The 26,738-nt window shown below is 45.2% G+C and overlaps 4 protein-coding genes across 11 annotated transcripts in view; 3 read left to right on the top strand and 1 right to left on the bottom strand.

Annotated features, from left to right (window-relative positions):
- The first annotated feature begins 123 nt into the window (after positions 1 to 123).
- MED31 (mediator complex subunit 31) lies at positions 124 to 8,210 on the top strand. The gene is made up of 4 exons (XM_065910731.1): positions 124 to 303; positions 1,149 to 1,226; positions 1,692 to 1,788; positions 5,496 to 8,210. Exons 1-4 carry the CDS (start codon positions 276 to 278, stop codon positions 5,686 to 5,688), a joined length of 396 nt encoding a protein of 131 aa, XP_065766803.1. The 5' UTR covers positions 124 to 275; the 3' UTR covers positions 5,689 to 8,210.
- Positions 7,110 to 9,279, bottom strand: TXNDC17 (thioredoxin domain containing 17). Its single transcript, XM_065910734.1, has 4 exons — positions 9,077 to 9,279; positions 8,416 to 8,497; positions 7,917 to 7,992; positions 7,110 to 7,297 (listed from the first exon to the last, which is right to left on the bottom strand). The coding sequence occupies exons 1-4, from the start codon at positions 9,219 to 9,221 to the stop codon at positions 7,229 to 7,231; spliced, it is 372 nt and encodes a 123-aa protein (XP_065766806.1). The 5' UTR covers positions 9,222 to 9,279; the 3' UTR covers positions 7,110 to 7,228.
- The window catches only part of KIAA0753 (KIAA0753 ortholog), a 56,590-nt gene continuing 39,127 nt past the window's right edge, over positions 9,276 to 26,738 (top strand). For 4 of the 8 annotated variants that reach the window (XM_065910727.1, XM_065910729.1, XM_065910730.1 and 1 more), the window contains exons 1-6: positions 13,349 to 14,183; positions 15,048 to 15,210; positions 21,146 to 21,770; positions 23,579 to 23,685; positions 25,644 to 25,706; positions 26,118 to 26,333. In XM_065910727.1, the coding sequence (XP_065766799.1) occupies positions 15,118 to 15,210; positions 21,146 to 21,770; positions 23,579 to 23,685; positions 25,644 to 25,706; positions 26,118 to 26,333 (1,104 nt within the window). In that variant the 5' untranslated portion in view covers positions 13,349 to 14,183; positions 15,048 to 15,117. Of the gene's footprint in view, positions 9,634 to 10,271; positions 10,287 to 13,348; positions 14,184 to 15,047; positions 15,211 to 21,145; positions 21,771 to 23,578; positions 23,686 to 25,643; positions 25,707 to 26,117; positions 26,334 to 26,738 lie in introns of those variants that run through there. The other 4 variants (XM_065910724.1, XM_065910725.1, XM_065910726.1 and 1 more) reach the window with 4 other exon arrangements.
- On the top strand, positions 9,838 to 13,296 carry LOC136150160 (collagen alpha-2(I) chain). Its single transcript, XM_065910915.1, has one exon. It carries the CDS (start codon positions 9,940 to 9,942, stop codon positions 13,294 to 13,296), a length of 3,357 nt encoding a protein of 1,118 aa, XP_065766987.1. The 5' UTR covers positions 9,838 to 9,939.

Genomic DNA, 26,738 nt, shown 5'->3' with positions numbered 1-26,738 from the left:
AGATTCCTTGGGAACCCTGGGTTCAGCCCTTCGAGAGCTCCGTCTGCCCCCGCACCGCCCCCCCAGCCTGTCAGGAGCCTGTCCGGGTGGAGGCGGGGTCCGGTCGGGGCGGGCCCTGGATGGGCGGAGCCCCCCGCCCCCTTGCGAAGCTGTGCCCGCCCCCGCATCCCACACGGCTCCGCGGCAGGAAGGGGACGCCGCGACTTCCGGACCTCCCCCGTTTCTCCGATCCTGGCTGTGTGGGGCTGCTGGAGACTTAAGAGTGACTGCTGGTGATGGCCGCGGCCGTCGCTATGGAGACAGGTGAGTAGCGCTCCGAGCCTCTTGTTTTGTCAAATAGAAACTGTCCCAGGCCCAGACACCTGCTTCCCGGAATTTTTTGAGAATCCAGGCCCAACTCCCGGCAGAGTGAGTGATCGGAGCGGGAGGGACCAGGGCTCTTCTAGCGTCTGGAAGGGCGAAGGTAATTTGGCTTTTTCAGAGTTTGTTTGGCCGATCCTTTCTCCCCGTTGGTTATTCAAACACTGGCCCCACCGGCTTCCGGCAAGACTAAAAGAGAGAGTTTGGATCATAAATCGCTTCCTCGAGTTGTTTTTTTGCATCTCAGATGAGCTTGCCTAAGTTTAAAATATCGTCAGCGAACTCTTGAATTACTGTGCCACTGACGGGTCTCACCTAAGCACGCGTTTCTTGATCTTTCAGGGTGTCTTTCATCTTGCATTCTGAACATCGCTTGATGGATTTAGTATTTACTTTGCTTTTGCTAAGCTTGATTACTTAACAGCTTGTAACGTATCATCAAAATAAGGCAAGGCACATTGCTGCAGCTTATCCTACTGATCACTGTGAAGTCCCAACATAGTGGCTCACGAGTGATTAATGTTCTGCTCCATGTATGATCTTGTTTTCTTTGATAATTTAACTTTAGATAAACCTTTTTTTTTTTTTTTAAATCAGGGCGTTGCTTTCCTTAGACTTCTAAGGAAGGATTTTCTTCTTCCACACCCAGTTTAGGAAAACATTTGCATGCTCTTCTTTATGTAACCCAGCATTAGTCAGGTGTCTGTACTGCTGTTTTCTGTCTACAAATCCGTGACATTCTATACAGTGACATTTATTTTAGATGATTTTGCTATCTTCTCTCCTAGATGATGCTGGAAATCGACTGCGGTTTCAGTTGGAGCTGGAATTTGTACAGTGTTTAGCCAACCCAAATTACCTTAACTGTAAGTTGTTGAGCACCTCATTGAATTGAGTAGCTAGTTATGATTTCTGATAGAGGAGTCAAAATTCATAGTACTGTTGGCCCTTTGTATCCTTGAATGCAACCTCAGTTGGTGGAATCTGCCCATCCTGAGGGTGACGGTACTGTCATGGCACTCTGTTGTTTTATACAAGGGATTGGAGCATCTGTGGATTCTGGAGTCTGCTGGGTCTCTTAGAACCAACTCCCTGTGGGTTCTGAGGGATGACTTTAGTATCTAGTTTTATACATTCTCAATAGAATGGAATGACTGTTGCACTTATACTGGTATATATAATTGAGCAAACTGGGACTTCTGTTTTGAATTCAGTGTGTGTTGGTGGTGGGAATGTTATGTAAGTAAATTCTTTACGATTATGTTAGTCACAAATGGGTAGTCCAAGGACTGATGTGCTCTACAGATGTATTTTTTTTTTATGCCTTTCAGTTCTTGCCCAAAGAGGTTACTTCAAAGATAAAGCTTTTGTTAATTATCTTAAGTACTTGCTTTACTGGAAAGAACCAGAATATGCCAAGTATCTAAAGTAAGTTTAATTTTTATAGTCCTAAACGTGTGTGTACTTTATTATACTCCAAAGCACTGATGTTTAATAGACTTCTTAGTTTCACATTGGAAAAAATACCTGTTGAATCTCTGCTCTCCTTTCAGTTGCCTCCATTTTAATATGAGACACACTCATCTCTAACTTAATTGGGATTACTGCAGTATCTACTCACTGGTGTTCCTCCTTTCTCCCTGCACTGCCAAACAAAGAACCACCATTTTCTACACAGAAACCAATTTGGTCTCTTAAAAATAGAAATAACATTCCATTAGAACCCTTTGGTCGCTTCCCATTGCATGCAGAAGAAAATCTAGTCTCTTAGCCCTGAGTGATCTGTCCCTGTCTTCTCTGACCTTATCTTGTACCACTCCCTGTATCTCACTGAGTTTCTGACCTCAAGGAGCCCACAGTCTATATATGCAATGACAACCATAGCCTGAAAATGAAAGAACATAGAAAGGGCTACTTTTGTAAGCAAGGGTTTCTGGAGGAGGTAACCTTACCCGAGTCTTAATAGTTGCTTTCTTATTTTATATATCTTACATAATAAATACATGAACTTATCATTCAAGTTGTGCAATAGATACTCTCGTTTTAAGGCTTAGTGAAATGCTAGGAGCATATTACAATCACAAACATTTCTTTTTAATGGTAAAAAATAAGCCTTGAACTCCCATCTCTGCTTTGTCTTAAATAGGTAGTCAAAAAGCAGTGATGAAACATCTAGCCTTTTTTTTCCCCTAAACAAACACAAGTTTGAGAGGAGAATGTTTCAGACTAGTACTTTGGCCAAGCCACTTTTCTCTAATAACAGCTGATTTATGAAGTTCACATCCTGCTGTTGCCTCTGGGACCCTTTCCACCCTTACTGCCCCCCCCCTTTTTTTTTCTTACTGGCCTTTTATAAAAGAACCACTTATTCATTTAATAATCCAGAGAAAAGATTTTTTTTTTTTTACTGGATTGCAACTTGTCATATGTATGTATTATAGACTTAGAGACTCAGTGTTGGACACTGAGCCCTAGACACTGTCAGGTTCAATTTTACCCACAACATTGCTGAGATGGTCGTCTGTATACTGGCTGGAGGTTTCCAGTGAACACATACTACTCCATTCAGGGGCAGCTAATTCCATTGTTAGCTAGATTCCAGAAAGTTCCTCCTTGTATTATAACATGATATACCTCTATGTAACTTTAACTCGTGTTCTTAGTTTTGTCCCTTAATTAATCCAGAACCAATCTATGCCTTCTTGAAGAATAGGCATTCAGATATTTAAATTTAAGAGAGGCTGCAAATTAACCCCCATTTCATTTCTGCACAAGGTTTTTGTTTACTAGTTGCCAACATTTAAAGAGTGGAGAGTTTTGTATTTTGATCCAGATTTCCAGCTTCTTTGAAATTCTGGAAGATCTGGTAATCCCAGGTCTTTGCTCTCCCAGGTCAGTCATTGTCTAGAGCAGAGGAGCAGCTACCTCTTCTAGACAGTTTCCTCCACCATTTCACTAATAGCCACGACCTGCAGCTGTAGTTTCTCTCTTCCAGTCAAGGATTCATTGTTGATTTGCTGGGATCTTTATGTCAGATAAAATCCTTCAGTTCTCATTTTCATCAGTACTGTTAGTTGAGTTCTCCATTTATTTCTCATTTGTTTTTAAAAAAATCTAAATGCAAACTTTGCTTTTGTATCTCCTCTATTTCATCTTGTTGGTTGATGCTATAATTGTAGCCTATTAAAATACTTACAGTCCCTTACTTTGAGCGTGGTCTTCTCCAAGTCTTATAAATGATCACTGTATGTCTAAGTTCCAGTTATTGAGAAGTAGCATTTGTTACTTGAAGACAGTCCTCTTGGTTATCACATTAATTTATTTTATGCAGGAAGAAACTAAACCTTAAGAAAGATTAATTAAGTACCCTGTTCAAGGACACCCAGCTGGAGAATGGGCAGAGCTGGTTTCAAATCTAGGTCTTTGTTAATAGAACATCCTCATGCTAAGGAAATAGCTAGAGTAGGTGTGAGTAGGGCTTTCCAGCCTTAGCTGCAGACAATTACAAGCAACTATGTATCTCTGGCAGTGAGGGCAGTGGCAACACACTCCAGTACTCTTGCCTGGAAAATCCCAAGGATGGAGCAGCCTGGTAGGCTGCAGTCCATTGGGTTGCAAGAGTCAGACAGGACTGAGTGACTTCACTTTCACTTTTCACTTTCATGCATTGGAGAAGGAAATGGCAACCCACTCCAGTGTTCTTGCCTGGAGAATCCCAGGGACGGGGGAGCCTGGTGGGCTGCCGTCTATGGGGTCGCAAAGAGTCGGACACGACTGAAGCGACTTAGCAGCAGCAGCAGCACGTATCTCTGGAGTATAGGAAGCAAATATTCAGTAAGGAAACATGGTGTTGGGCCCTGCTGTGGTCCTCAGAGCAGCAGCATCGGTATCACTTGGTAGCTTGTTAGAAATGCAGAGCTCAGGCTCCACCCCAGACTTTTGATGACCTGGTTTAGCTGGTGGCTGCTAGTTTTCTCTGTATCAAGTTACTTGTTTTACACTTTGTATTTAATACATATCTTGTGAGGGAATGCTTGAGACTATGTAAATATCTGAAATTCAGTTGTAAGGACAGACTGTTTCCTTGTTCCTGATTTATTTATTCATTTTATAAAGTTATATCAGTATGGACTCCTGAATTCTTTATGTGTGGGTTATAATTATGTATCTTCTTGGGAGTAGTGATCCCGGATATAGCCAGTGGGAGCCCCTTCAAATTGGCTCCTGTGTACTTTCAACATATCCCTATATTTTTCGAGCATTTTTCTTTCTGCCAGTCAGTAATACTCCAGGCTCATCTTGTACTTTCCCCGTGTTAGCCGTAGCATCAGCTGCGTCTCCATCCAGCCCTGGATAATACTATTTAAAACCCATGATCTGGGTACTTGGTGCGCTCATTGGTCCTGGAGTGTCATTGGTTCTAGGCTCTCTCAACACATAAAGCTAGAAATGTGCTGTGTGTATCTATTTCTATATCTGTGTGTGTGTATAAAGCCATGAGTTCATCCTGATGTTTTCGATTCCAACTTAATAACAGGATTCATTCTAGCCTCCCTCCTTCCTTAATCTGAAACTACTTTTCTGAGAGCCAGCAGTTTGGTTTTCTGTTTACAGTGTATTTGCTCAACCTCAGAGTATATGTACATAATTTCAGAATTTTTATACCCCTGTGGAAAACAGGAATACAAGATCTGTGCATAGTTTTTCCTGAAGTTGACCCACTTTTAAAAGCTGTCTTCTTATCATAGTTTATGGAAAACCAATAGGTATTAAACACATAATTATGAAAATAAAGTGTTCCTGTTCCTTACCTTGGAAATCACCAGAAGAGAATAGTGTGATTTACCCCCAGATGTTGACCGGTTATTGTGTTACCAGTTGACAGTTACGCCGTTTACCAGTTACTGTGTGGTCTTAGGTAAATTATTTAATCTTTCTAAGCTTACATTTTCTCACATTTGAAAATTTTGCTGACTTTTGATGATTAGCTTTTCTGTATAAGCAGAAAAAAAATGTATTACCAAAGTATACCAAGTTAATGTTACAGAAATGATAGACTGCAAAAGCATGTTTAAGTGAGTTAACTAGAGCGTGGTATTATGATGTCAATCATTAACTTATAAACTTAACCCCAGGTACCCTCAGTGTTTACACATGTTAGAACTGCTCCAGTATGAACACTTCCGCAAGGAGCTGGTGAATGCTCAGTGTGCGAAATTTATTGATGAGCAGCAAATTCTGCATTGGCAGCACTATTCCCGGAAGCGGATGCGCCTTCAGCAAGCCCTGGCGGAGCAGCAACAGCAGAATAACACGTCAGGAAAATAAAAAGCTGGATCCCGACCAGGCTCTTAAGACATGTATATATTGCTTTTGTACAGTGAAGAAAAAAAAAAAGACTGTTCCTGCGTACCTTTATTATGGTAGCAGCCAGAACCGTTAGTGTGCTTATTTAATTGAACTTTTATTGTTACTAGATTATTTCTGTTAAACCAGAATTGTTTTACTTTGATTTCCCTGTGGATTTGTAAGCTTTTCTTAGTATTTAACACAAAAATGTTTGAAGAACAGAAATGTTAGGTGCTGTAGACCTATTTAAGGCAGTGGGGCATGAGACAGGTCTGTCTCCTGGAGCCTTGCTGTCCCTCACATCAGCTACCCCACCCATCCTCTGCAGAGTGATAGTCAGTGACCACTTGACATCAGACACCAGGAACTGCATTAAGGTTTTTAAATTCTACAGGCCAGAGACATACCTGTGTCACGAGCTGCTTTGCAAGAGAGCTTTAAGGAAGAATCATTGGTATGTCACTGACTTAGTAATGGCAGGGAGAAGACTGGTGGTTAACTACTAACTGGACTCTTGACCTTGGACTAGAACAAAGGTGAGGAGCCTCAGATACTTGTATTCATTTGAGAAAGCTGACATTTATTTGGCAGATACCACAAAGCCAGGTCCTAGGCTTAGCTGCATTATCATTTTATCCTCAGAATGATCCATGTTCATAAAGGAGGAAACTGAGGTTTAGACAAGTTAAATAACTTGCCTAGGGTTACAGTTAGTCATAACTATTGAGATTGACTCATAGACTGGAGTCCTTCCCACCACTAGGTTATATAGTCTCTGATCTCTTGGCCACCCACCTCATCCCAGTGAAGCATATCCAGAGACCTGTAACAAAACTGCCAGCATTAGGCAGAGGCTGGAGTAGATGGCGCTGGACTTTCCTTCAGTGGTTAGGTTAAGTTCTACACTGTAAAGCCAAAGGTGTTTTAGGAATAACGATTCTTTGTAAATTCATGGAATTTAAGGTAAAAGATCCTAACTCCTTTAAGATTTGGAAGCTGTCTACTGGACTGTTAGGGTCTTTGAGGTATTTGTCATCTCCACTAATACCTTTGTGCTACTACTGCCACTCCTAAAGACTTATTTTACCTATGGTAGCTTAAAAGCACCCTTGTTATTGTTTAGTTACTGAGTTGTATCTGGCTCTTTGTGACCCCATGACTGTAGCCTGCCAGGCTCCTCTGTCCATGGAATTTTCCAGACAGGAATACTGGAGTGGGTTGCCATTTCCTCCTCTAAGGGATCTTCCCATCCCAGGGATCGAACATATAACATCCCCTGCATTGCAGGCAGATTCTTTACCACTAAGCCAATGGAGAAGCCCCAAAATACCTTTATATTAAAGCAAACTTGAGGGTTCAGGAGCATTTTAATAGTGTTCTATTGTTTAGATACATACCAATTTCTTTTACATCATCCTTGATTAATTTACTTACTGTTAACATGAATTCAAAGCAGATATACAGTTTCTTTTATAGTAGAGCAAATTTGGAAACAGACACAATTTGCCATCAGCAAATCTTAATCTTCAGAAAACAACATCTCCACAAGGTTGGCCTGAAGACACTCAGATTCTACCAGTTTTTGAGGCTGTAAGAGAAGAACAGTCGTATCTTAACCCACGGTTACAAAACTGTTATTAGGAAGGGAATGAGTTGTTATGCTTTCAATGACACAAGTCTTGAAACAGAAATTATCCCATACAGAAACTATCAACTAGTTGTAACAAGTTTTATGAAATAGTTAAAGATATTTACCTTAAGGTGAATCATTAAAATACTTGGTTCCGTGGACTAAAACAGGAGACAGCAAGTCCAATTTCACTCTAATTGAGAATCCCAGGGCCATGACTAGAGGAGGTGCCCTTTCATTTCCTCCAGGATTATGAATTAAGTTGAAAACAACTAGTGATGCCGCTGTTTTAAGGAATTATATGTGAATCAGCTTTCTTCAGCAGCGCTTACAGAATTTTAAAATAAGAGTGGCTTTTAAAAGTCACGGAAAAAAAACCCAGTATTTGCATTATTAATATGTCACTGGGATTGGCCATAGGGATGAACGGCCAAGTTGTCTGTTTTGAATGCACTGTGGAGAGCAGTGTGATGTTTGGGATGAAATGTCAAGATCTTTTCAAATTTCAATCCAGAACGAGTGAAGAGTTTTGATAGGGTGAATTGTATCTCCAAACCAGTTAAAGAAGGATACTCACTGTTCCATACTTAAGTAGCGTAGGCACTGCAGTTAATTTCAGGTTTTTCCTGAAGTCATTATTTGGATCTTTCCAACTATTTCAAAAAGAGACAGTGATCATGAAAAACATTTACTTGGTTTCTTAAAGTCTGCTTGATATTTGATACATTCCCACTTTAGCCTTTAGCAATCATTTTTTGTTGTAAACATTTAAAAAACCTTGACGTCTATGACCTATTCTCCTGTGCAAAATTTCATTTAAGTGAATATATACTAAGATATAAAATAAATGTAAAGACAATTAAGTTCTGAACTAACATCAAGCCAAATTATTGAATTGCCCTTACCTAATACAAATGGCTGAACACTCAAAATTTTAATTTGTATTTAATATCTTTTACTTGCTTGACTTATCCATGACTGAACCTTAGAACTCAGAAGCTGAATCACAAAGGCCCTTCTCGCCTGTTTGCAAGTCTAGTGTGTGTCTGAGAAATAGAGAACCCATTGCCACTTACTAAGGTTTTTCTCCTACTTGGCAGTAGATGAACACACATCCTTCACCAACATGCTTCAGCCCCTCTCGTACGACTGGTTCAGCTTTTTAAAAAGTTGATAAAAATGAAAGTAATTACAAACCAACTCTACAATCAGGCGCTGACAAACAGCGTCCCTCTCCTTCCCCTCAGTCTTGCTAAGTACTTAAACTACCGTGCAGTTCACTGAGGTTAACACGTTAGGTTTTTTTTTTTTTTTCTCTGATTGGAGAAATCAGAAATCTTTTAAGGGTAAGGTCCGCCTCTCAGTTCTGATTTGTCCCCAGGCCACAGCGCCCAGCACAATCAAAGACATAAATCGTTGCTGAATTACGGAAAGGAGACCATCTCACGTGTCCTGCAAGACACTAGTCATATTGGGGAAGTGAAAAGTTCCAAAGGGCTAGATTCCAAGATTACCCGGATCGAAGGATTAGAAGAGCACTTTTGGTGGGGCGTGAAGGTCTTAATATATTGAGGAGAGTCGGAACAGGGTAGGAAAAGGCAAGAGGAAAGCTCAAATCGCCCTGCGGGACTCCGGGAGCAAGACTTCCTCCGCTTCCCCTCCACCCGGCTATCTGGCTATAACCTCGGCCTTCCAGCCACTTCCTCTGGGCAGCTGCCTCCCGAATCCTGGCCTCACCCTGCACGCAGTCGGGGCACCAGCTTTTCCCTTCGGCGTCCTTAGAACCAGAAAAGTAGGCGAAAATGGTCTTGCCACTGTGCTGCTCCACCACTTGCATGAACTCCTCGTAGCCGGACACGCTCACCTCTTCGTAGCTGGCCATAGGGAAAGCGTGCCTCGGAACGCTAGTGGTGTCTCGGGTTCCGCCACTAATGGGCGGGGGGTAGGGCCGGGCCTGGGGAGCCCGCCAGGCTCCGTGGTGCTATGGGAGCCTCTGAGGGCCAAAATTCTTCCGCACAGTTTGTCTGCTCTGCATTGTCAGGTCTTTCTGCGCCGGTGGCACCCCGAAACCCCGGCTTCTGCCCCAGTCTGGTCCCGGTTCCAGCCCCATATGCAGTAGCTGCAAAACCTGCCGCGGCGCAGTCCCTGAGCCCCTTGGTGGTTCCGGAGCTCTAACGGCTCCCAAGTTGCCCTGCGCCTGTTGCCATAGCGACTGGGCCAGCGACCGGAAGCGGGGCCTAGTCGCGACCCACCCCCTGCAGGCTTCCTGGTAGCCGCGCCGCTCCCCAGGCCAGGTGGGCTCCGGCTGGAGCTGGGGGGATTCTGGGAAGCTGCGTTAGGAGTCCGGGATCTGAGGGAGAGGAGACTTTGACCCGGGGCGGATCCTGCCGCTTGTCGGCACTAGTTACCTTTTCTTCTGCCGAGGCTTTAGTTGGGGGCGGGCGTCCGGGACTGGGCGGGGGTAGGGGGCTGGGAGGGAAGAAGGCTTGGAGGGCTGGAGCTGAGTGTGTGAGAGCGTGTGTGGAGCCGCCCTCGGAGCTGGTGCTGAGACAGAAAGTGCCCCGGGGCTGCGAAGGGAAGGCGGGAGTCATCCTGGAGCGATGAGTGGGGCGGCTGGCCAAGGGGCCTTGCCCGGGCCGAGTGTGCGCGAGCTCGCGGCGGAGAGACCGGGCCTATGCGTGGGACCCAGCCGGTCCGGACGCGGAGTCCGGCGGCCGTGGGGAAAGAGATGGGGTGCAGGGATGTTCCGAGGCCGTGGAACTAGGCGCCGGGCGAGGTCCTTCGTGCGGGAGACGCGCTGCGTGAGTGCGGACAGGCTGCCGAGTCGTCGGCGGCCATGGGGAAGAAGACAAGCAGCGGGAAGAGCCCAGGCCTCGGGGGAGAACGAGGCTGCGGGAACACCTGGCCCTGCAGGCTCGGTGGAGGCTGCACGAGACCGTGGGACCGTGTGGGTAAACGGGGCTGTGGGGGAACCGCAGGTGGTGGGGCCTGTCGGCTCTGTGTGGGTGACTGGCACTGGGGAGGAGGAGACTGTTTACAGGAGTCCCCGGGGCTGTGAGAGGAAAGGTCGTCCGGGATCCATGGGGCAGGGGAGCATTATGGAACTGTGGTTGAAAGTGCAGGCTTTGAGGGCCGCTTCAGGAGGTAGGCAACGAAGCAGAGTCGAGCTCCATCCTGTGCCCGCAGGAGAGGGGCCGGTTGAAAGGGGGGTTCCTGGCCGGGCTTCGTGGGTAGAGACCAGTCGTGAAGGTCTCACCGGACCGTGGGTGAAAGGACAGGTGGGGGCAGCCCCCCAGGGCCGGGGACTATCCATCCCTCCGGGCCCAGGGGCAGGCTGTGAGAGGGCCATGGGCTGCTGTGGGCAGGGCCAGGCTGTGAGGATGCCACCTGTGGCTGTGCCTGAGACTCTGGAGGCAAGTTCCGGGATTGCCCCACACCTGCCCGGGAGGGGACAAGCTGTGGGGGTGCCTGGGCCCTTGGAGGGGATTGGCTATGGGGTTGCCCCCAGCTCTTCAGTAAAAGGACTGACTCTGCGAGTGCCCGGGGCCGCGGGGTGGCCTGAGGCTGTGGAGGTACCCAGAGCTGTGGCGGGAGAGCTCTGCTGTGGGGGGGCTCCGGATCCTTGGGGGAGACAGCGGGCAGCACAGGTGCCTGGGGCTCTGGCACAGGAAGTGATCTGTGGGCACACCCCAGGCTTGTGGGGGAGAGGGCAGACCACAGCTGTGCACAGAGCGGCCCAAGGGGACACCCCCTCTGTGGGTGCTCCATTTGTGCGGCGGAGGAGGCGCGCTGTGGGGGAGACAGGCCCAGGAACTCTTCCTGGCCTGTGGGGCACCAGACAGCCTGTGGAGGTGCCTCGTGCGATTGAGGAGGGAGTGCGATGTGGGGGTGCCCCGTGCTTCAGGGAGAGGGGACAGGCCGGGTGGGCAGAGACAGGCTCTGGGGGCAACTCAGGGTCCTGGGAAGCTGCCCAGACTGCGGGCTGGGCAGTGTGTGGTCCTGAGGAGCAGGAGGCAGGCCCTGGCAATGTTCCAGGCCACTGGGGTATAGGACAGGCTACAGGGGTGCCTTGGGCTCCCAGGACGGAGACAGGCTGTGGGTGTGTCCTGGGTTTGTGGGGAACACAGCAGCCACTGGGGGTGTCCCAGGCGGTGGGATTATCGGGGACCAGAGGAGTGCAGACCAGCTGCTGCTGCGTTCCAGGCCTGTGGGGTAGACAGCAGGCTCCGGGGGTGCCTCTGGCTGAGGCAGTGCCAGCCATGGTCAGAGAGACCCATGGTGGGAACGACTTGAGTCTCCTGGAAAGGAGGCAGGCTCGGGGGGAGCAGGAGGCTGTAGTGCCCGCCGCTGTAGGGAGTCCTGGGGCTGTGTGTCAGGAGACTGGCTGTGGAGACGCTTCCTGTCTCTGCCTGAGGAGACAGGCTGTAGGGCTGTCTGAGCACGTGAGGGTGCCAGAGCCAGCTGGGGTATCCAGCTATAGATGTGCCCCAGCTCCGTGTGCGCTAAGTCCCGGGGGTGAAGCTGCCCGGGTGCCCGCCGCTGTATGGGTGTCTGACTCTGTGGGTCAGGAAGGCAGCTCCAGGGAGGACTGGAACCTGTGGGCAGGGGTTCATGCTGCCGGGAGACCCACGGCCTCAGGGGTACCCATGGCTCCCCAGGAGCTGTGGTTGGCGGGGGAGGATGCTGGCTCGTGGGGAAGGAGACAGAGTGCCAGGGTGCCCGTGCCTGCTGAGGTGCCCTGGGCCCCTGGGGTGTGTGGTCCTCTGGGGGTGGAGACTGGCTCTGGAGGTTTCTTGCACTTGCCAGGGGGGAGACAGACAGCAGGAGTTTCTCTGACTGCAGGGGTGTCTGCAGATGCTGGGGTGCCCGTGGCTCTCAGGGCACCTCGGCTTGTGCAGGAGGTGGCTTGTTCTGGAGGTGTCTCAGGCTTATGCGGGGAGAGAGAGACAGTGTGGGGACCTACGGATGCCATGGATCCCACCAGAATGGGGATGCCTGCCACTGCCAGAGTGCCTGGGCCCATGAGTGAAGAGATGGGGCCTGGGGGCATCTCAGGCTTGGTGGGAGGGAGACAGTCTGGGGGAGCATGTGTGACCATGGGGCTGCACACAGCCATGGGGATGCCAGGGCCTGTGGGGGAGGAGATACTCTCTGGGCATTTTTCGGGCTTATCTGGAAGCAGACAGACTGCTGAGGTGCCGGTGGCAGCTGCCAGCATTTCCGTGACGGTGGGGGTGCCCTCAGCTGCCGGGGTCCCTGGGCCGCTGGTGGGCGATGTTGCTTCTGGGGATGGCTCAGGTATATGGGGAAGGAGACCCGTGACTGAGGTGCCTGTGGCTGCCAGGGCTTCAGGACTTGTGGACGGGGAGACTGGCTCTGAAGGCGTTGCAGACCCATGGAGGAGACCTGACAGAGCCGTCCCTGAGGCTGCGAGGGTGCCTTTATCTTTGGGGGTGCATGCAGCTGTAGGAGTTCCCATGGCAGGTCCTGGGCCTGCGGTGGTGTGGGTGACTGGGCCTGCAGGAGAAGAACCCAGGGCAGCTGTCTCTGACCTCACGGGGGTGAGGAGACAGTTCGCAGAGGGCCCCGAGGCTCCCCCCACAGGGGAGATCGGAGGTAGGAATGTCCTGGGGCTGGTGGGGAGGAGCCAGCCAGTGGGGGTGTCTTACACCTGTGGGCACGGGAACAGGTTATGGAGGTGCCTGAGGTCAGCGGGGGAAGAACTGGACTATGAGAACATGCCAGGAGTGTCCAGAACAGGTGGGACTGTAGGGGAGAATGAAGCTGAGGAGGTGCCCCAAGAGTCACAGGAGGAGACAGGCATTGGCCTCATCAGAGATCACGCACGGCAGGGTGGGAGGAGACAGGCTGGAGGAGAGTCTGCTGTCAGGGCGGGGGGAAACAATTTGGGAGACAGTTTTGAGGGGGAGGACAGATTGAGGGGGGCATTCCACTAGTAGGGATGGCATTGGGGGATTCGGGGGCTCTTGGGGAGGGAACAGGTTGGGGAGAGATTTGTCCTGTGGTGTAGGGATGTCTTGGGATGGAGAAGAGAGGCTTTGTGGAGACACCTCACCACATGTGGGATGGCATATCGGGAGATTTTCTGGTGCAATGGGAAAGGGACAGGTTGCAAGGAGAGCGATGTCCTCTCCTTTGTATGGGAACTTTGTGTGGGGAAAAGGTTTGGGGCCGGTGTCCCTGGACTTTGTGTGTATGTGTTTGTGTGTGTGTGTAGCATCACTTGAGGTATTCTGGAACTGTGGGATCATCTAGTTTTTTCCTGTTGGAGAATGGACCCATAGGCCTTCGGCATCCAGCCAGGGAGTACTGACCTTGTAAAAGTCCCAGCTGCCGAGAGCTCGACTCTGCAGGCTCCTTCCTCCTGTGGCTCCAGCCACCGAACCATGATGACATCAGGCCAGCTGGGATGGCCTCACTCGTGTTCCTCCTCCTATCTTCACTTTTGAGCATATCTCTACAGCCTTAGAAACAAGGAATCTTTATATTCCTACCTGTGTGTCAGTCTTTAAGCAAATCCAGTCTACAATCCTTGGCTTTATTCAAAAGTTTAGGGAAATCCTGAGTTTCCCAGTTGAGTTCTTATTGAATTATTTAAGAGGACAAGCTCTCCCCATACATTTAATGCTGGTCAACTTATGGAAAATCTACTTAATTCGACTTATGTTGAGTTGAATTGTCTACCGTGCTCAAAACACTGTGTTGGGGGAAACCTCAGAGAAGCACATGACAAGGCCCTTCCCCTCAAGGAACCTTGTCTAGCTGGGAAGATGAGACAAATACCTGTGAAATAGGTAAATAACAACACAAGCATCACAAATGGGTGAGTACAGGGGGCATGGTGTCTATAAGGAGGCATTCAGAACAGGGAGAGGCCCTCCCATGTGGTTTACAAAACACTTGCCTATCTTTAGACAGCTGTAGGGTGGGGGGGAGTTAGGGTGAATCTGAAGATGTACAGAGGTCATTCTGCTAGTTCCTGGCCGTTTCTGGCATCCGTCTAGGTATTCTGATGCCGCCAGTTTATTTAGTCATTGAGAGTTAGAATCTTTTGAGCTACCTAGAAGTGTGAAGTGTACTGCTTTTTGATTGGTAGTTAGAATTTATTAACATAGACTGTATATCCATAAAACTTCCTGATGGAAAGTGCTTGTTTACCATAGAAGAGCTCTGTTTTTGGAATAACATCTTAATGGCGACCCTTGAGATGTGAAATTTGGAATGAAAAGGACTCAAGAAGTAGTCATTAGGCTAATTGTCATTGTTTAGTTACTCAGTCATGTCTGGGACTCTGCGACCCTGTGGATTGTAGGCTGCCAGATCCCTCTGTTCGTGGGATTTCCTAGGCAAGAATACCAGAGTAGGTTGCCATTTCCTTCTCCATCGGATCTTCTCAACCCAGGAATTGAACCTGCATCTTCTTCATTGGAAGGCAGATTCTCTGCCACTGAACCATGAGGAAAGCCCATGTCATTAGGCTAGTGTGTCCCCTATTCTTGTGGAAGGTAGATTTTTCAACAGTGTAGTTGCTTTAGTATATGAAAGAAACCATCCTATACCTGTCTTTAAGCTTTCTCTCTGCAGTGTGAGGTTGCTATGGATTACTAGAATGTTCTTACATAAGCATAGCATGTTTCTTTCACTTTGTTTGAAAAGGTTGGTCTAAAAGTCCTTTCTTTTATGTCAGGCAATGATTTTAGGGGAAAACTGTTGGCCAATGACTGAGCTTTCACTATCCGTCTACACTGTCTGACACCATGGGACCAGGCAGACCAGCCTCAGCCTGTGTTCATCTAGCATCTGATGTGCAACTCGATGGGAGGAGTGACCCCAGGAAACTTCAGACACAGGTAGTTTCGTTTTGTTTTTCTCTTCCGATTTTTGTTACGAAACATTTCAGAGAAAGAGAAAAGGACAATGAACACGTTTTAAATCACCTTTTAGATTTAAGCATTATCACGCCTAAGAAAATGGAAAAGAAAAGTTCCCTCATATTCTCTAATAATGTCTTCTTTCAGCTTTACCCGCTTGTCCTCTAAATGTCTTTTTGTATTAATGAAAATCCTCACACATACAGCAAGCTGCATTTTACAGTGAATATATCTGTCCTTCAGTCCATGCCTCTAGAATCCATTCATCAATCCATCTTACTTTTGGATGCATATCAAAATAAATTGCAGTTGTGAGTACCCTAAATACTTGTGCATGCATATCATACACTAGAATTCTTTCTTTGTATACTGTTTTCCTTTGTGGTATATTTTGCTTCTTCAACAACTACATTGAAATGTATACATCTTGTCATATTTGCTAAGTTTTGACCAGTGTGTACATACACACGTGTAAATCATCTCAGATACTGATCATTTCCATTAGCCTAGAATGTTCTCTTCTGCCCCTTCCTAGTCAGTCCTGCTGCCCACCCTTCACAAGCAACCACTATTCTGATTTTTTTTCACCACAGATTAGTTTCTGTGTTCTAGAACTTCATGTACACAGAATCATATACTATGTATGCTTTGATGTGAGGCTTCTTTCACTGGGTGTAATGTTTCTGAGATTGATCCACCTTGTTGCATGTATCAGTAGTTACTTTTTTGATACTGAGTCCTGGACACCTGGGTTATTTCTAGTTTAAGCCATTGTGAGTGAAGCTGCTACATTCTTATACAAATCTTTTTGCAAACATGTTTTCATTTCTTTTGGGTAAATACCTGGGAGTAAAATTACTGGCTCATAGAGTAGGTGTATGTTTAGTTTTTTAACAAAGCAACAGACTTTCCCAAAGCAGTATGTATCATTTTATGTTCCTACCAGTAATGAATGAGAGCTCCAGCTGCTCCACATCTTTGCCAGCATTTGGTGGTGTTTTTTCATTGTAACTATTTTGGTGGGTGTGTAGTAATATGTCAGATAAAATTTTGACTTAATTTCAGATTGACAGAGAAGTGAAATTGCAAGAATGGTACACAGTGTTCCTGGATACTCTTCTCTCAGATTTCCCAGATGTTAACTTTTTATTACATGTCCCCTCTCCCTTTCTCCCTCCCTCCTTCTTTTTTCTTTTCTCTCTGTCTCACTTCACACACACACACACACACACACACGCACACGCGTGCATGCACACACGCAGTTGTTTTCTGCACACATACACAAACATATGCAATTGTTTTCTGAACTGATTAAGTTAAGGACATGATATCCTTTTGCCGCTAAGTACTTGTGCTTGTATAATCATGGTATAGTGATCAAAATCAGGAAATTAGCATTAAAATGATGCTATCGTGTCATCTACAGACCTCACTGAGATTTTGTTAGTTGTTTCAGTAATGTCCTTAATAGTGAAAGAAAATCCCAAATCATGAGTTTTGTTACGTTTCTTTAGTTTCCTTTAATCTGAATGATTTCTGAGTCTATATTTCATGACATTGACGTTTTTGAAAAATGGAGACCTGTTACTTGAGGATTTCCTCTCAGTTTGGGTTTGTCTGGAATTTTCTCATAGTTACATTCAGGCTGTGCACCCATAGTGGGAAACCACTGAAGTGATGCTGAGCTCCCAGTGCATCACATCAGGAAGTATGTGGGCCGATTTATTCCCGTTACTGACCATGCTCACTTTCATTGTTTAATTAAGCTGGTGTCTGCCAAGTTTTCCATTGTAAAGTTATTCTTTTACCTTTTGTAATTGGAAGTTTTGTCTTTGAGACCATGTTAATATCCTCTTACTTCCGAGACTTCATTTGCTTTTAGCATTCATTGATGACTTCTGCCTGAATCAGTTTTTTATTATGACAGTTGACAAGTGGTGATTTATTTATATCAGAGGATACTTTTAGCATTTTATTTAATTCAATATGATAGTCAAACGGTCTCTGGTTTGGTCAGTGAAGTGAGAGTCACTTCAAGTTGATTCCAGTGTCCTTTTCACATTGCCATCAATCTTTGACCACTTTTTGGTATAAAAAGATATGCCCCTTCCCAGCCATTCTTGAAAGGAGCCTGCATCCCCTTGGTGGTGAACGGGTTTTAGAAGTCACTGTCTAGGTGCTGGACATGCTCATTGGTTCCTGGATGCCAGTGTTTTGTCCTATGCTGTCCCCGAGGACAGAGATGGGAAATAGCTGTGTACACTCGTGTGCCCGAACACAATTCATCATATGCAGTTCTGCACGCACATCTGCGTCCCCTCCTCCTTCCTTCCCCTCTCCTCTCTCTTACCCGCTTCTTTCCCTCCTTTCTCTGTGTCTCTCTGCCTGTCTGCCTGCCTATCTGTCTATATTAAAACCCTCTGAGTGCACATAGGCATCTCCAATCCAGTCCAACACTTCCCATCTGTAACTCCCATATTCAAGAGTGTAAAACCAGTTTCCACTTACCCACAGTGTGTGTACTCATTTGCTTAATCCTAGAATGTACAGAAGTGTTTGAAAATTGCAACCCATGCCTCTTCAAAGAAAAAGAACACTGCAGATTAGAAGTTCAGTATTTGTTTAGAGAACTTGTCTTTAGCCTGAGGGCAGATAGTCCTACTGCTAGGTTCAAAAGTTGATTGGGTTGATTTTTTTTTTTTTAAACCGTTACTTTTTAGTGTGGTTGTGTTAGTCTTTTGAACTTCAGTTTGCTTCGTTGGTTTCTGTTAGTATTCATTTTTAATGTTTTCTTTCATCCTTCTGAATTTTGTTTATTATCTCTTTCCCCTTTCCCTCTCTTCTTCTCTTCCTTCCTTTCTGTGCAGTGTATGTGAAACATTAACGTGATTCCAAACAAATTTATGCAGGGAAGAACATTCAGTGAAATATTACCACCCTCCACCCCCCCAACCATTCCCTCTGTCCTTTCCACCCAATTCCTCCCCATACCCTGTAGATACCTTATCTTATTATTATTTGATTTTTCTTTCCTATGTTTCTTTTTGCACAAGTGATCAGCTGCATGTGTCCTTTCTTATGAACTATCTCTCCCTTCTTTTGAAGGGTGGAATAACCTGCCAATACAGGAGGAGTGGGTTTGATCCCTGGGTCAGGAAGATCCCCTGGAGAAGGAAATTGCAACCCACTCCAGTGTTCTTACCCTGAAGAGTCCCATGGACAAAGGAGCCTGGTGGGCTACGGTCCATGAGGTTGCAAACAGTTGGACACGACTGAGCACGCATGCACACATGTATTACAGATACTCTTTTTTGCATGTGTTCTTTACACTGACCAGCATACCTGAGAAATCCCTACACATGGGTTCTTGCACATCTTCATTCTTCTTTACATCTTCATGCTACTCCTCTGCGTGGGTGTACCGTAGACTGAGACATGCTTTTACATGGGCATTTAGGTCAATTTCAGTGCTTTGCAGTTGCAAACAACACATGTATACCCTGTGCACATGTATTGTTGGGGGTATATCTTCAGAATATATTTCTGGAAGTGAGACTGCTAGGTCAGAAGGCAAATGCGTGTGTGGTTTTGTTCATTGTTGCCAGAGTCCCGTCCCTGGGACCTGTACTCCCACCAGGACCCTGTGAGCAGGCCTGTCTTCCCACAGCCTTGTCAGCAGCTTGTGTTGTTGTGTCTCTTAATTTTGCTGCTCTGTTGCCGTCTCAGTGTATTTTTAATTAGTATTTTTATGAGCCTGACCAACATTTCATGCATTTAAGGGTCATATTTCTATCTTTCTTTGTTGTTGTTAATTGTTCATGTGTTTTTAACATTTTCTACTGAGTTATCATCTTTTTTTCACCTCAGTTTTTAAGATTTCTTTATATATGGGAGCCCTGTGTATTTGCAGATATTTTTCCAGTTCTTTCCAGATGGTGTTCTTTTTTAACCATAAAAAACAAGTTGTTTTTAAAATTTTTACTTGAAGTAATAAAACTTGTCACTCTTTTATTGCATGTGGATTTTGAGTTATAGTTGGAAAGCCTTTCTCTACACCCAGGTTAAATAGGAATTCACTCTTTAGTTATTTACTTTAGTACGTATATCAAATCCCCTAGGTATTTTAGGTCATTTTTCACTCTGGGGGGAAGGATTTCTCTAATAAGGCCAAGTACTGTTCCTCATTCTGTGCCATTTCCAGATGGTAACTTTTTTTTTCCCTTTCTCATAATCTCTTTTTCTTTTCCCTAAAATTTTTTCCTTCAGTTTTCTCGCACTGGGTTTATTTTAAACTGACTCTTCATGGACATGATTATATAAACACACATTATCATGTGCACTGTGAGAGTTGGGGAGGCTATCTGCGCGAACAAGACATCTTCGTACAGGCCTTGCCGAGCTTGCCGGCAGAATCTTCCAAGGCTGATGACCTGCCGCAGACATGGACAGGTCCAAAGCCACAGACGATTTGCTCCTTTTGACATAGTAATCCCAGAACAGATAATTTATCCTCGGGACATAATTTGCAAAGAGAAAAAAAGATAAATGCATGGGAATATTAGTTGAACTAATGTTTCTATTATTGGAAAACTTGGAACAGTCTCAGTCTTTAATAATAAGATTATAATTAGGATAAGCATGAAAAGGCCATTCATTGGATTTTGAAAAATGCAACTATGAAAAATAATAAAACTTGTGGGAAGATGGAAGCATGTCTATGTTTATTAAGTGAAAAACAAAACATGTGTCTATGATGATGATGATGTTTAGTTGCTAAGCTGTGTCTGACTCTTTTGTGACCCCATGGATTATTATCTGCCAGGCTCCTCTGCATGGATTTCCCAGGCAAGAATAGTGGAGTAGGTTGCCTTTTCCTTCTGCAGGGGATCTTGCTGACCCAACGACTGAACCTGTATCTCCTGCAGTGGCAGGTGGATTCTTTACCACTGAGCCACCAGGGAAGCCCCATCTATCATGATAATAACCTACAAAAACTTAAACCTGCATGAAAAGGTGTAAGTGGACTATTTAGAGCAAGATGCACTTAGGTGCAGGATAAAAGATGTGGTCCAACCACTAGATAAAAAGTCTCAGGAAGACATGAAGAAGTATTGTCACTGGCTTAGTTTCTGGGTGGTACGTCTGTGGAACAGTTTTCAGGAACACTCGTGATGAACTGTGTTGGTCACTTACTGGAACCTGACATTTTGACACAGGGTAGAAGTCCACCACTGGGGAGTTGAGGAACTTACTGGTTTTGCTTGAAGCTTTCTGGGCTGACTTTGTGAGGAGGATCATAGTATGCTACAAGTAACCAGAAGGATAATACAGGGGACTCAGTGATATGTAAGAGCTTCCCAGGTGCCACCAGTGGTAAAGAACCCGCCTGTCAATGCAGGAGACAGAAGAGACACAGGTTCGATCCCCGGGTTGGAATCTTTGATTTTTCTTCCCTGTGTTTCTTTTTGCACAGATGATCAGGTGCATTTGTACTTTCTCATGAACTTTCTCCTCTTTTGAAGGGTGGTGTAGGTGCAGGAAGTGCAAGTTTGATCCCTGGGTGGGGAAGATCTGCTGGAGTAGGAAATGGCAACCTACTCTGGTATTCTTGCCTGGAGAATCCTGTGGACAGAGGAGCCTGGTGGGCTGCAGTCCATGGGGTCACACAGAGTCGGACACGATTGAAGCGACTTAGCAGCAGCAGCAGGTGACTGTAGGATAGAACCAGGGGTATGCGATCAATTCAAGGGTGTGAGAGTGGCCAATTCTTTGAGTGCAACAGGAAAATAAATACCTCGTAAGCACTAATAATAGTGTGGGTGAAATGTTAGAGACTTACTTGTAGACATATGTCAGCTATGCAGTATGGTATTTTTCTAATGTGTGCTTTTATTTATTTATTTATTTCTTAAAGAACCAGCTGCAGTTTAATAGGAATGTTCCTACACATTCAAGCAACTTGGCAACCCAGTACTCTTGCCCACATGGAATTAAAATTGAGAAACTGAAGCACTCATACAACGAGTCTTACCACTGTAGAGATTTAGGTTTTAGAGATGGTCCCGGCCTGAGCAGCTCTGTTTCATTTTCTGTTGTGTCAGAAGAGAGACTTAGCTATGCGGTTCATCTGGCCAAAAGAGATGTAAAACGAAGACAGTTTGAAGAACATAGAAAAGAGCATCACCTCAGAAGTCAACCCCATGTCTTTCGGAACTGTGGACACTCTCAGCATAAAACGTCTGACCTTGGGGTGGAAAGAGAGGAACCAAGGGGTCGGAATGCCTGTCATGGCAGCCACCAGCCGTCCAAAGTAGAGATTTCCAGCTCAGGCGCCAAGGTATACCTGTACACATCTCATCCAGGACAGTTGGGTCTTCCTGTGCCAAATTCTCCACCCACGCACGATCCAGGCCTTCAGCCACACTCTAGGATAGATGACCACAAAAGCTTATGTGAACACAAATGCCTGCTGGAAGTTCAGCGACTCCAGAAAGAATTGAGCAGTTGTATCCGTAAAATTGAAGCAGTAGCTAAAAGAGGTGAGACAAATTGGACTCTTGACTTTGAAAAAAATGCTCCAAGAGGGTAGAGGCCAAATACATTCTTTAGGACCCCTGCCCCTCATCACTTCCCTTTCTGTCCTTCTGTCACTAGAATGAGCATTCATGACAAGACAGGTGAATTTTGAGTTTGACCAGTGTCTTTTTTTCTGAAGAGTTTGCCCTAGTGTCTCTTTCCAGCAGAGGTACCTGGAACAGCCCCTTTTCCTTAGGCTGTGCTAGGTAAGCTGAATGACTGAGGGTCCCACCTAGTAATCACAGTACCTGCTGTCTTCTGGAGCCTGAGTGCAAATTATCCTATAATGTTTTGCTTCTGTATCCAGAAGTCCTTCTGGAAAAGTTATTTTTAATCTGTTCAGAAAAGAACATTATATAAAACATGTATATTCTAGATAAAAACAGTTCTAAGTTGGGCAATGTTTAGATGAGTACGCCGCAGTGATAGGGAGCTACAGATGTATGTATGAGACATCTGACCGCAGGGTAGAAAGGAAGGTATATAATCCTCTCATACTATTTTCTACAATCTTTCAGCGTTCTCTACGCCCTTGCATTTTCCTGGAAAGTAGAGGATTGGTTGCACATGGAAAATTGGGGGTTACCATAGCTGAGAAGTAGGGGAGTCAAGCCTAGCTTTCAGACTGCAAGGTACAGGGTGTTGGCATCAAAAGGAGCTACTGTGCCAGGATAGTAGAGTCTATGATCTTTTGCATTTTAAAGTCAAGTGATGTATGCATATGCATGTTACATAATGAATTTAAGGTACGGTACAGAAACAGATTGAACAAAATAGAACAAAAATATGTAAATGAGGGTATTTTGGCATGGGAAAAAACAAGGAAAGCACAAAGTAAGACTTATTAGGAATGGGCAAAGGATTTGTTTCTAAGCTTCCACAGAGTCTGCTAAAGAGGAAAATGTGATCAATTACAGAATTTACAAAGGAAAAAAAAATTGCACAAGGAGAAAATTATGCCAGAAATAGAGGTTGGAAGATTTCTCTGGTAGGTCTTCCTAGAGAATATGTTGTGTAATATGAACAAGTCAAAAACATTCCTACATCACAATAACAGAGGTGTCTTGGCTCATTTCTCCTAACTTTGCTCAGTGGTGGTCTGTAGCATGACCCCATGGAACAGTGTGGTAGAAACCATGCTCCTGGGGTGAGGTGGGGGGAAGCAAAACCATGAGGCATGCCACCCTACTGATGGGGCCTCGTATAGGAGCCTTAGAGCAGGGCTGCTCAGGTAGTCTTCCAGAAACAATTTCTTTGAGTTAATCGTTTGAAAATATGGAGCAGCAGTATGTACAAGGGTCTGTTTTCTGACAAATAAGACGAAGGCTTTAGCAAATAATTTTAGCCTTTGCTATCTTAATATGTTAGAGAACAGTTTCCTTTTCTGGGTTCAGAATAAGAAAGTGTAAAAAATCTTGCTATATATAAAAATAGGTCAATAAATTATTTTTGTTTAAATGGAAAGCATTATAGATTTGGGTTCAATATAAATAGCTTAAAAATAATAACTGCATAACAGAGGGCTAGGCTGTCTGGGACATTTGGATTTGATTAACACCTTTCTGTCTCATCTCGGAGTCAAGTACACAGGCCCCCTTGCTTGTTGCTAGTTTCTTGGCTGATGAAAAATTTTTTGTTATGACAGCCTCATGTTTTTTTCTTAGTAAAACTACAGATCTTTAACCTCATTATCTCTGTGAGCCTTTGAAGTCTTTAATCAGCTTTTATATATGGTTTATAACCCACTTTGGGGGGGGGGGAATGTTTTCAGATCGCGTGGAGGAAGCTTTGGACCCCGATGAGGAGCGGAGGATCCGGGTCAGGAGACAGGAGCAGGCGGTCCGTTCTGCCCGTACGCTCTATGTCCTCCAGCAACAGGTGCGGAGGCACGGGACGAGGGTGGGGCGGGCTTCCCAGGGAATGCGTGCTTTCCATTTGTGCCAGAAACATCAGCGCCGGCCTATCCTACGCGGGTTCTGATGTGTTTGTGCGTCTAAGTTTCCTGGATGTGTGGACAAACCGTTCTTCCTCTTTCCCCCCTCCATCTTTATGTGTCTGTGTGTATACAGCCAAACTCTTTAAATACTGTTTTGTTCATTTTTTTCTGCTTTTGGGGGTCACAGACGCTTGAGGATCTGCTGAAAGCTATGTGTCCTTTCCCCAGGAAAAAGTGCTTATACAGCACATATTTTTGCAGACAAGTTTAAGTGGATTGGTTACCCTGAAATCCTTGGTCCCCAGTAATGCAGCTTGTAGTCTTAGAGGAAAGGGACTTTGTTAGTTTCCCATCCATTGCATGTTTGTTGTATATTAGAAACTTAGAAAATAGTAGATGGGCTTTCCTGGTGGCTCAACTGGTAAAGAATCTGCTTGCAGTGTGGGAGACCTGGGTTTGATCCCTGGGTTGGGAAGATCCCCTGGAGAAGGAAATGGCAATCCACTCCAGTATTCTTGCCTGGAAAATCCCATGGACAGAGGAGCCTGGCAGGCTATAGTCCATGGGGTCGCAGGAGTCGGACACAACTTGGTGACTACACCACCACCACCACATAGTAGATAGTTTGGTTGTCTTTACTAAGTAGAAAAGAATGAAGAATATGTTAAATGTCACTCAGGATACGTTTTGTCATTGTTCAGTTGCTCAGTCGTGTCTGACTCTGCGACCCCATGGACTGCAGCATGCCAATCTTCTCTGTCTAGGATACATGTAATGGCTGATGAAGAGGCGTTTATATTATTTACATTATGGGTGGATTTTTAAAAATGTTTGTTTCAACTTTAATTGGAGAAGGAAATGGCAACCCATTCCAGTATTCTTGCCTGGAAAATCCTATGGACAGAGGAGCCTGGCAGGCTACAGTCCATGGGGTTGCAGAGTCGGATATGACAGTCCATGGGGTTGCAAAATCAACTTCACTCTTTCAATTTTAATGTCTTACTTGTTAGTAAGCATTGAACTTATTTCTGGTCACTTAGGTCACATGTTAGCTTTCTTACTTAAACCCCAAACTGGGCTCTTTAATTTAAAGATAATGCCTGAGTGAAATTTTATTATTCTTGTTGGCTTCTATTTTTGTCCTTACTCTACACTGCTGTCATAGGGATTGTTCTGAAACACAAATCTTAGCCTGTCAGAGCTCTGCTTGAAAGGTGTGATTGGCTCTCTGTAACTAAGAGGGTGAAAGCTGACTTCTTTCTTTATAATTGATTAGTTATTTTCTTTTTGGTTGTGCTGGACCTTCGTTGCTGCACATAGGCTTCTCTATATGGTGAGCGGGGCCTACTCTAGTCACAGCACACAGGCTTCTTAGTGCCATGGCTTCTCATGTTGCAGAGCACGGGCTCTAGGGTGCGTGGGCTTCAGTAGTTGCAGCTCCTGGGCTCTTGGAGCACAGGTTCAGTAGTTGTGGTGCATGGGCTTTGTTGCCCCACAGCATGTGGGATCTTCCGGGATCAGGGATCGAACCCTGCATCAGCAGGTGGATTCTTAACCTCTGGACCATCAGGGAAGTCCAAAAGCTGAATTCTTTGGCAGCACGGCACTGAAAACTTCCTGATGTGGCCTCCTGCCTTTCCAGAGTCACCTCCTTTATGTTAAGTTCCTCTTACAGTGGGAATCAAGGGATGGAAGGGAAACCTGTGCTGGAAGGGAAACCACCTCAAACTGGAAACCAGTAGCTGTTGTGGGGTTGCTTGAATGAGGAGTCTGTTCTCATTTTCAAGTAACTTGAATCAATAATGGTTATATTTGGACAAGATAAGATGCATCCTTTTCTACAAAAAAGATCAGTGGAAAGGTACAAAGATTTTCATTTTTCCCCCCCTTTATGAACCAGGTTAAAGAAATCCAGGAAGAATTGGATAAATTGAGTCCACATAAGATTAAACACACTAAGAAGGTATGATTAAATTTAATTATGCTTAATTATTATTATTTATAAACTACATTTCCAGTGCTTTGATGATATTATGTGTGGGTTCTCTCCACCAATATTTATCATCAACACTTGTAGAAACTTGTTAGGGAGTGAGTGTCTTAAATGTCCTAACTTTGAGGGTCACCTTCCAAGAAACAGGTTCTGAAAATAGATTGTTGGTTGTTGCAGCTGGTATATGAAATTGAGCATGAGAGGGGAAACACTTTGTCATTAGGAAACCTTTAAACTTTATAGTTCCCTTTACTATGAAAAAATTTTCGCAGTGGAAGTCGTTCTTACATAGAAGATTGACTGTAAATGTTTGTTAAGGGTTGGGTTAACATTTAGATGTTCTGAGTATTGAAGTAACTCTTGCATCTCATTTACTGCCAGTCATGGGCAGTGTCCAGGCTGGCTGCTGCCCATCGAGGAGCAATTCGGGCCTTACAGACGTTTGTCGCTCAGTTCACTGCCGGAGGGGAGTACCCCATTCCTACTTGGTGCAAGGAGCTGGGCAGTCTTATCCGCCAGCTCTCTCTCTGTTCTGCCAAGCTGGAGGCCGAGTCTTCTGTCCCTGATGTGGTGATAGATATCCTGCAACAGATTGAGGTATGAAATTGACCATGATTTGTATTTAAAGTGCATTATTTCTAAGCGGGAAGGTTATGTCCACCACTGCCTGATTTCACTGAGGTTCATGGAGAACACAAGACTCATCTGGTACCTAGTAAATTCAAGCTTTGCAGAGAGCAGAAGGAGCACTTCATTTTAATTTTACTGTTTTTACAGTCTAGTCAATATTGTATCTTACTTCTTTGAGACATGGTGTCTTAAGTCTAGAACATAAAACAACTTGTAACCAGGCCATTAATTAAGCAGAATATTCCATTCCATGACCATGCCATTTAATAAAGAATGTATTAGCATATAAAAGGAAAACAGTAAAACACTGTTTAGTAGTGAGGTTAGCATATCAGTGTGCAATCTAGATAGATTATTGAAAAGAAGTCCAAA

Source organism: Muntiacus reevesi, chromosome 18, assembly GCF_963930625.1.
Source record: "Muntiacus reevesi chromosome 18, mMunRee1.1, whole genome shotgun sequence".
NCBI lineage: Eukaryota > Metazoa > Chordata > Mammalia > Artiodactyla > Cervidae > Muntiacus > Muntiacus reevesi.
The sequence above is the reverse complement of the archived record's forward strand: the minus strand, read 5'-3'. Positions and strand labels throughout refer to the sequence as shown.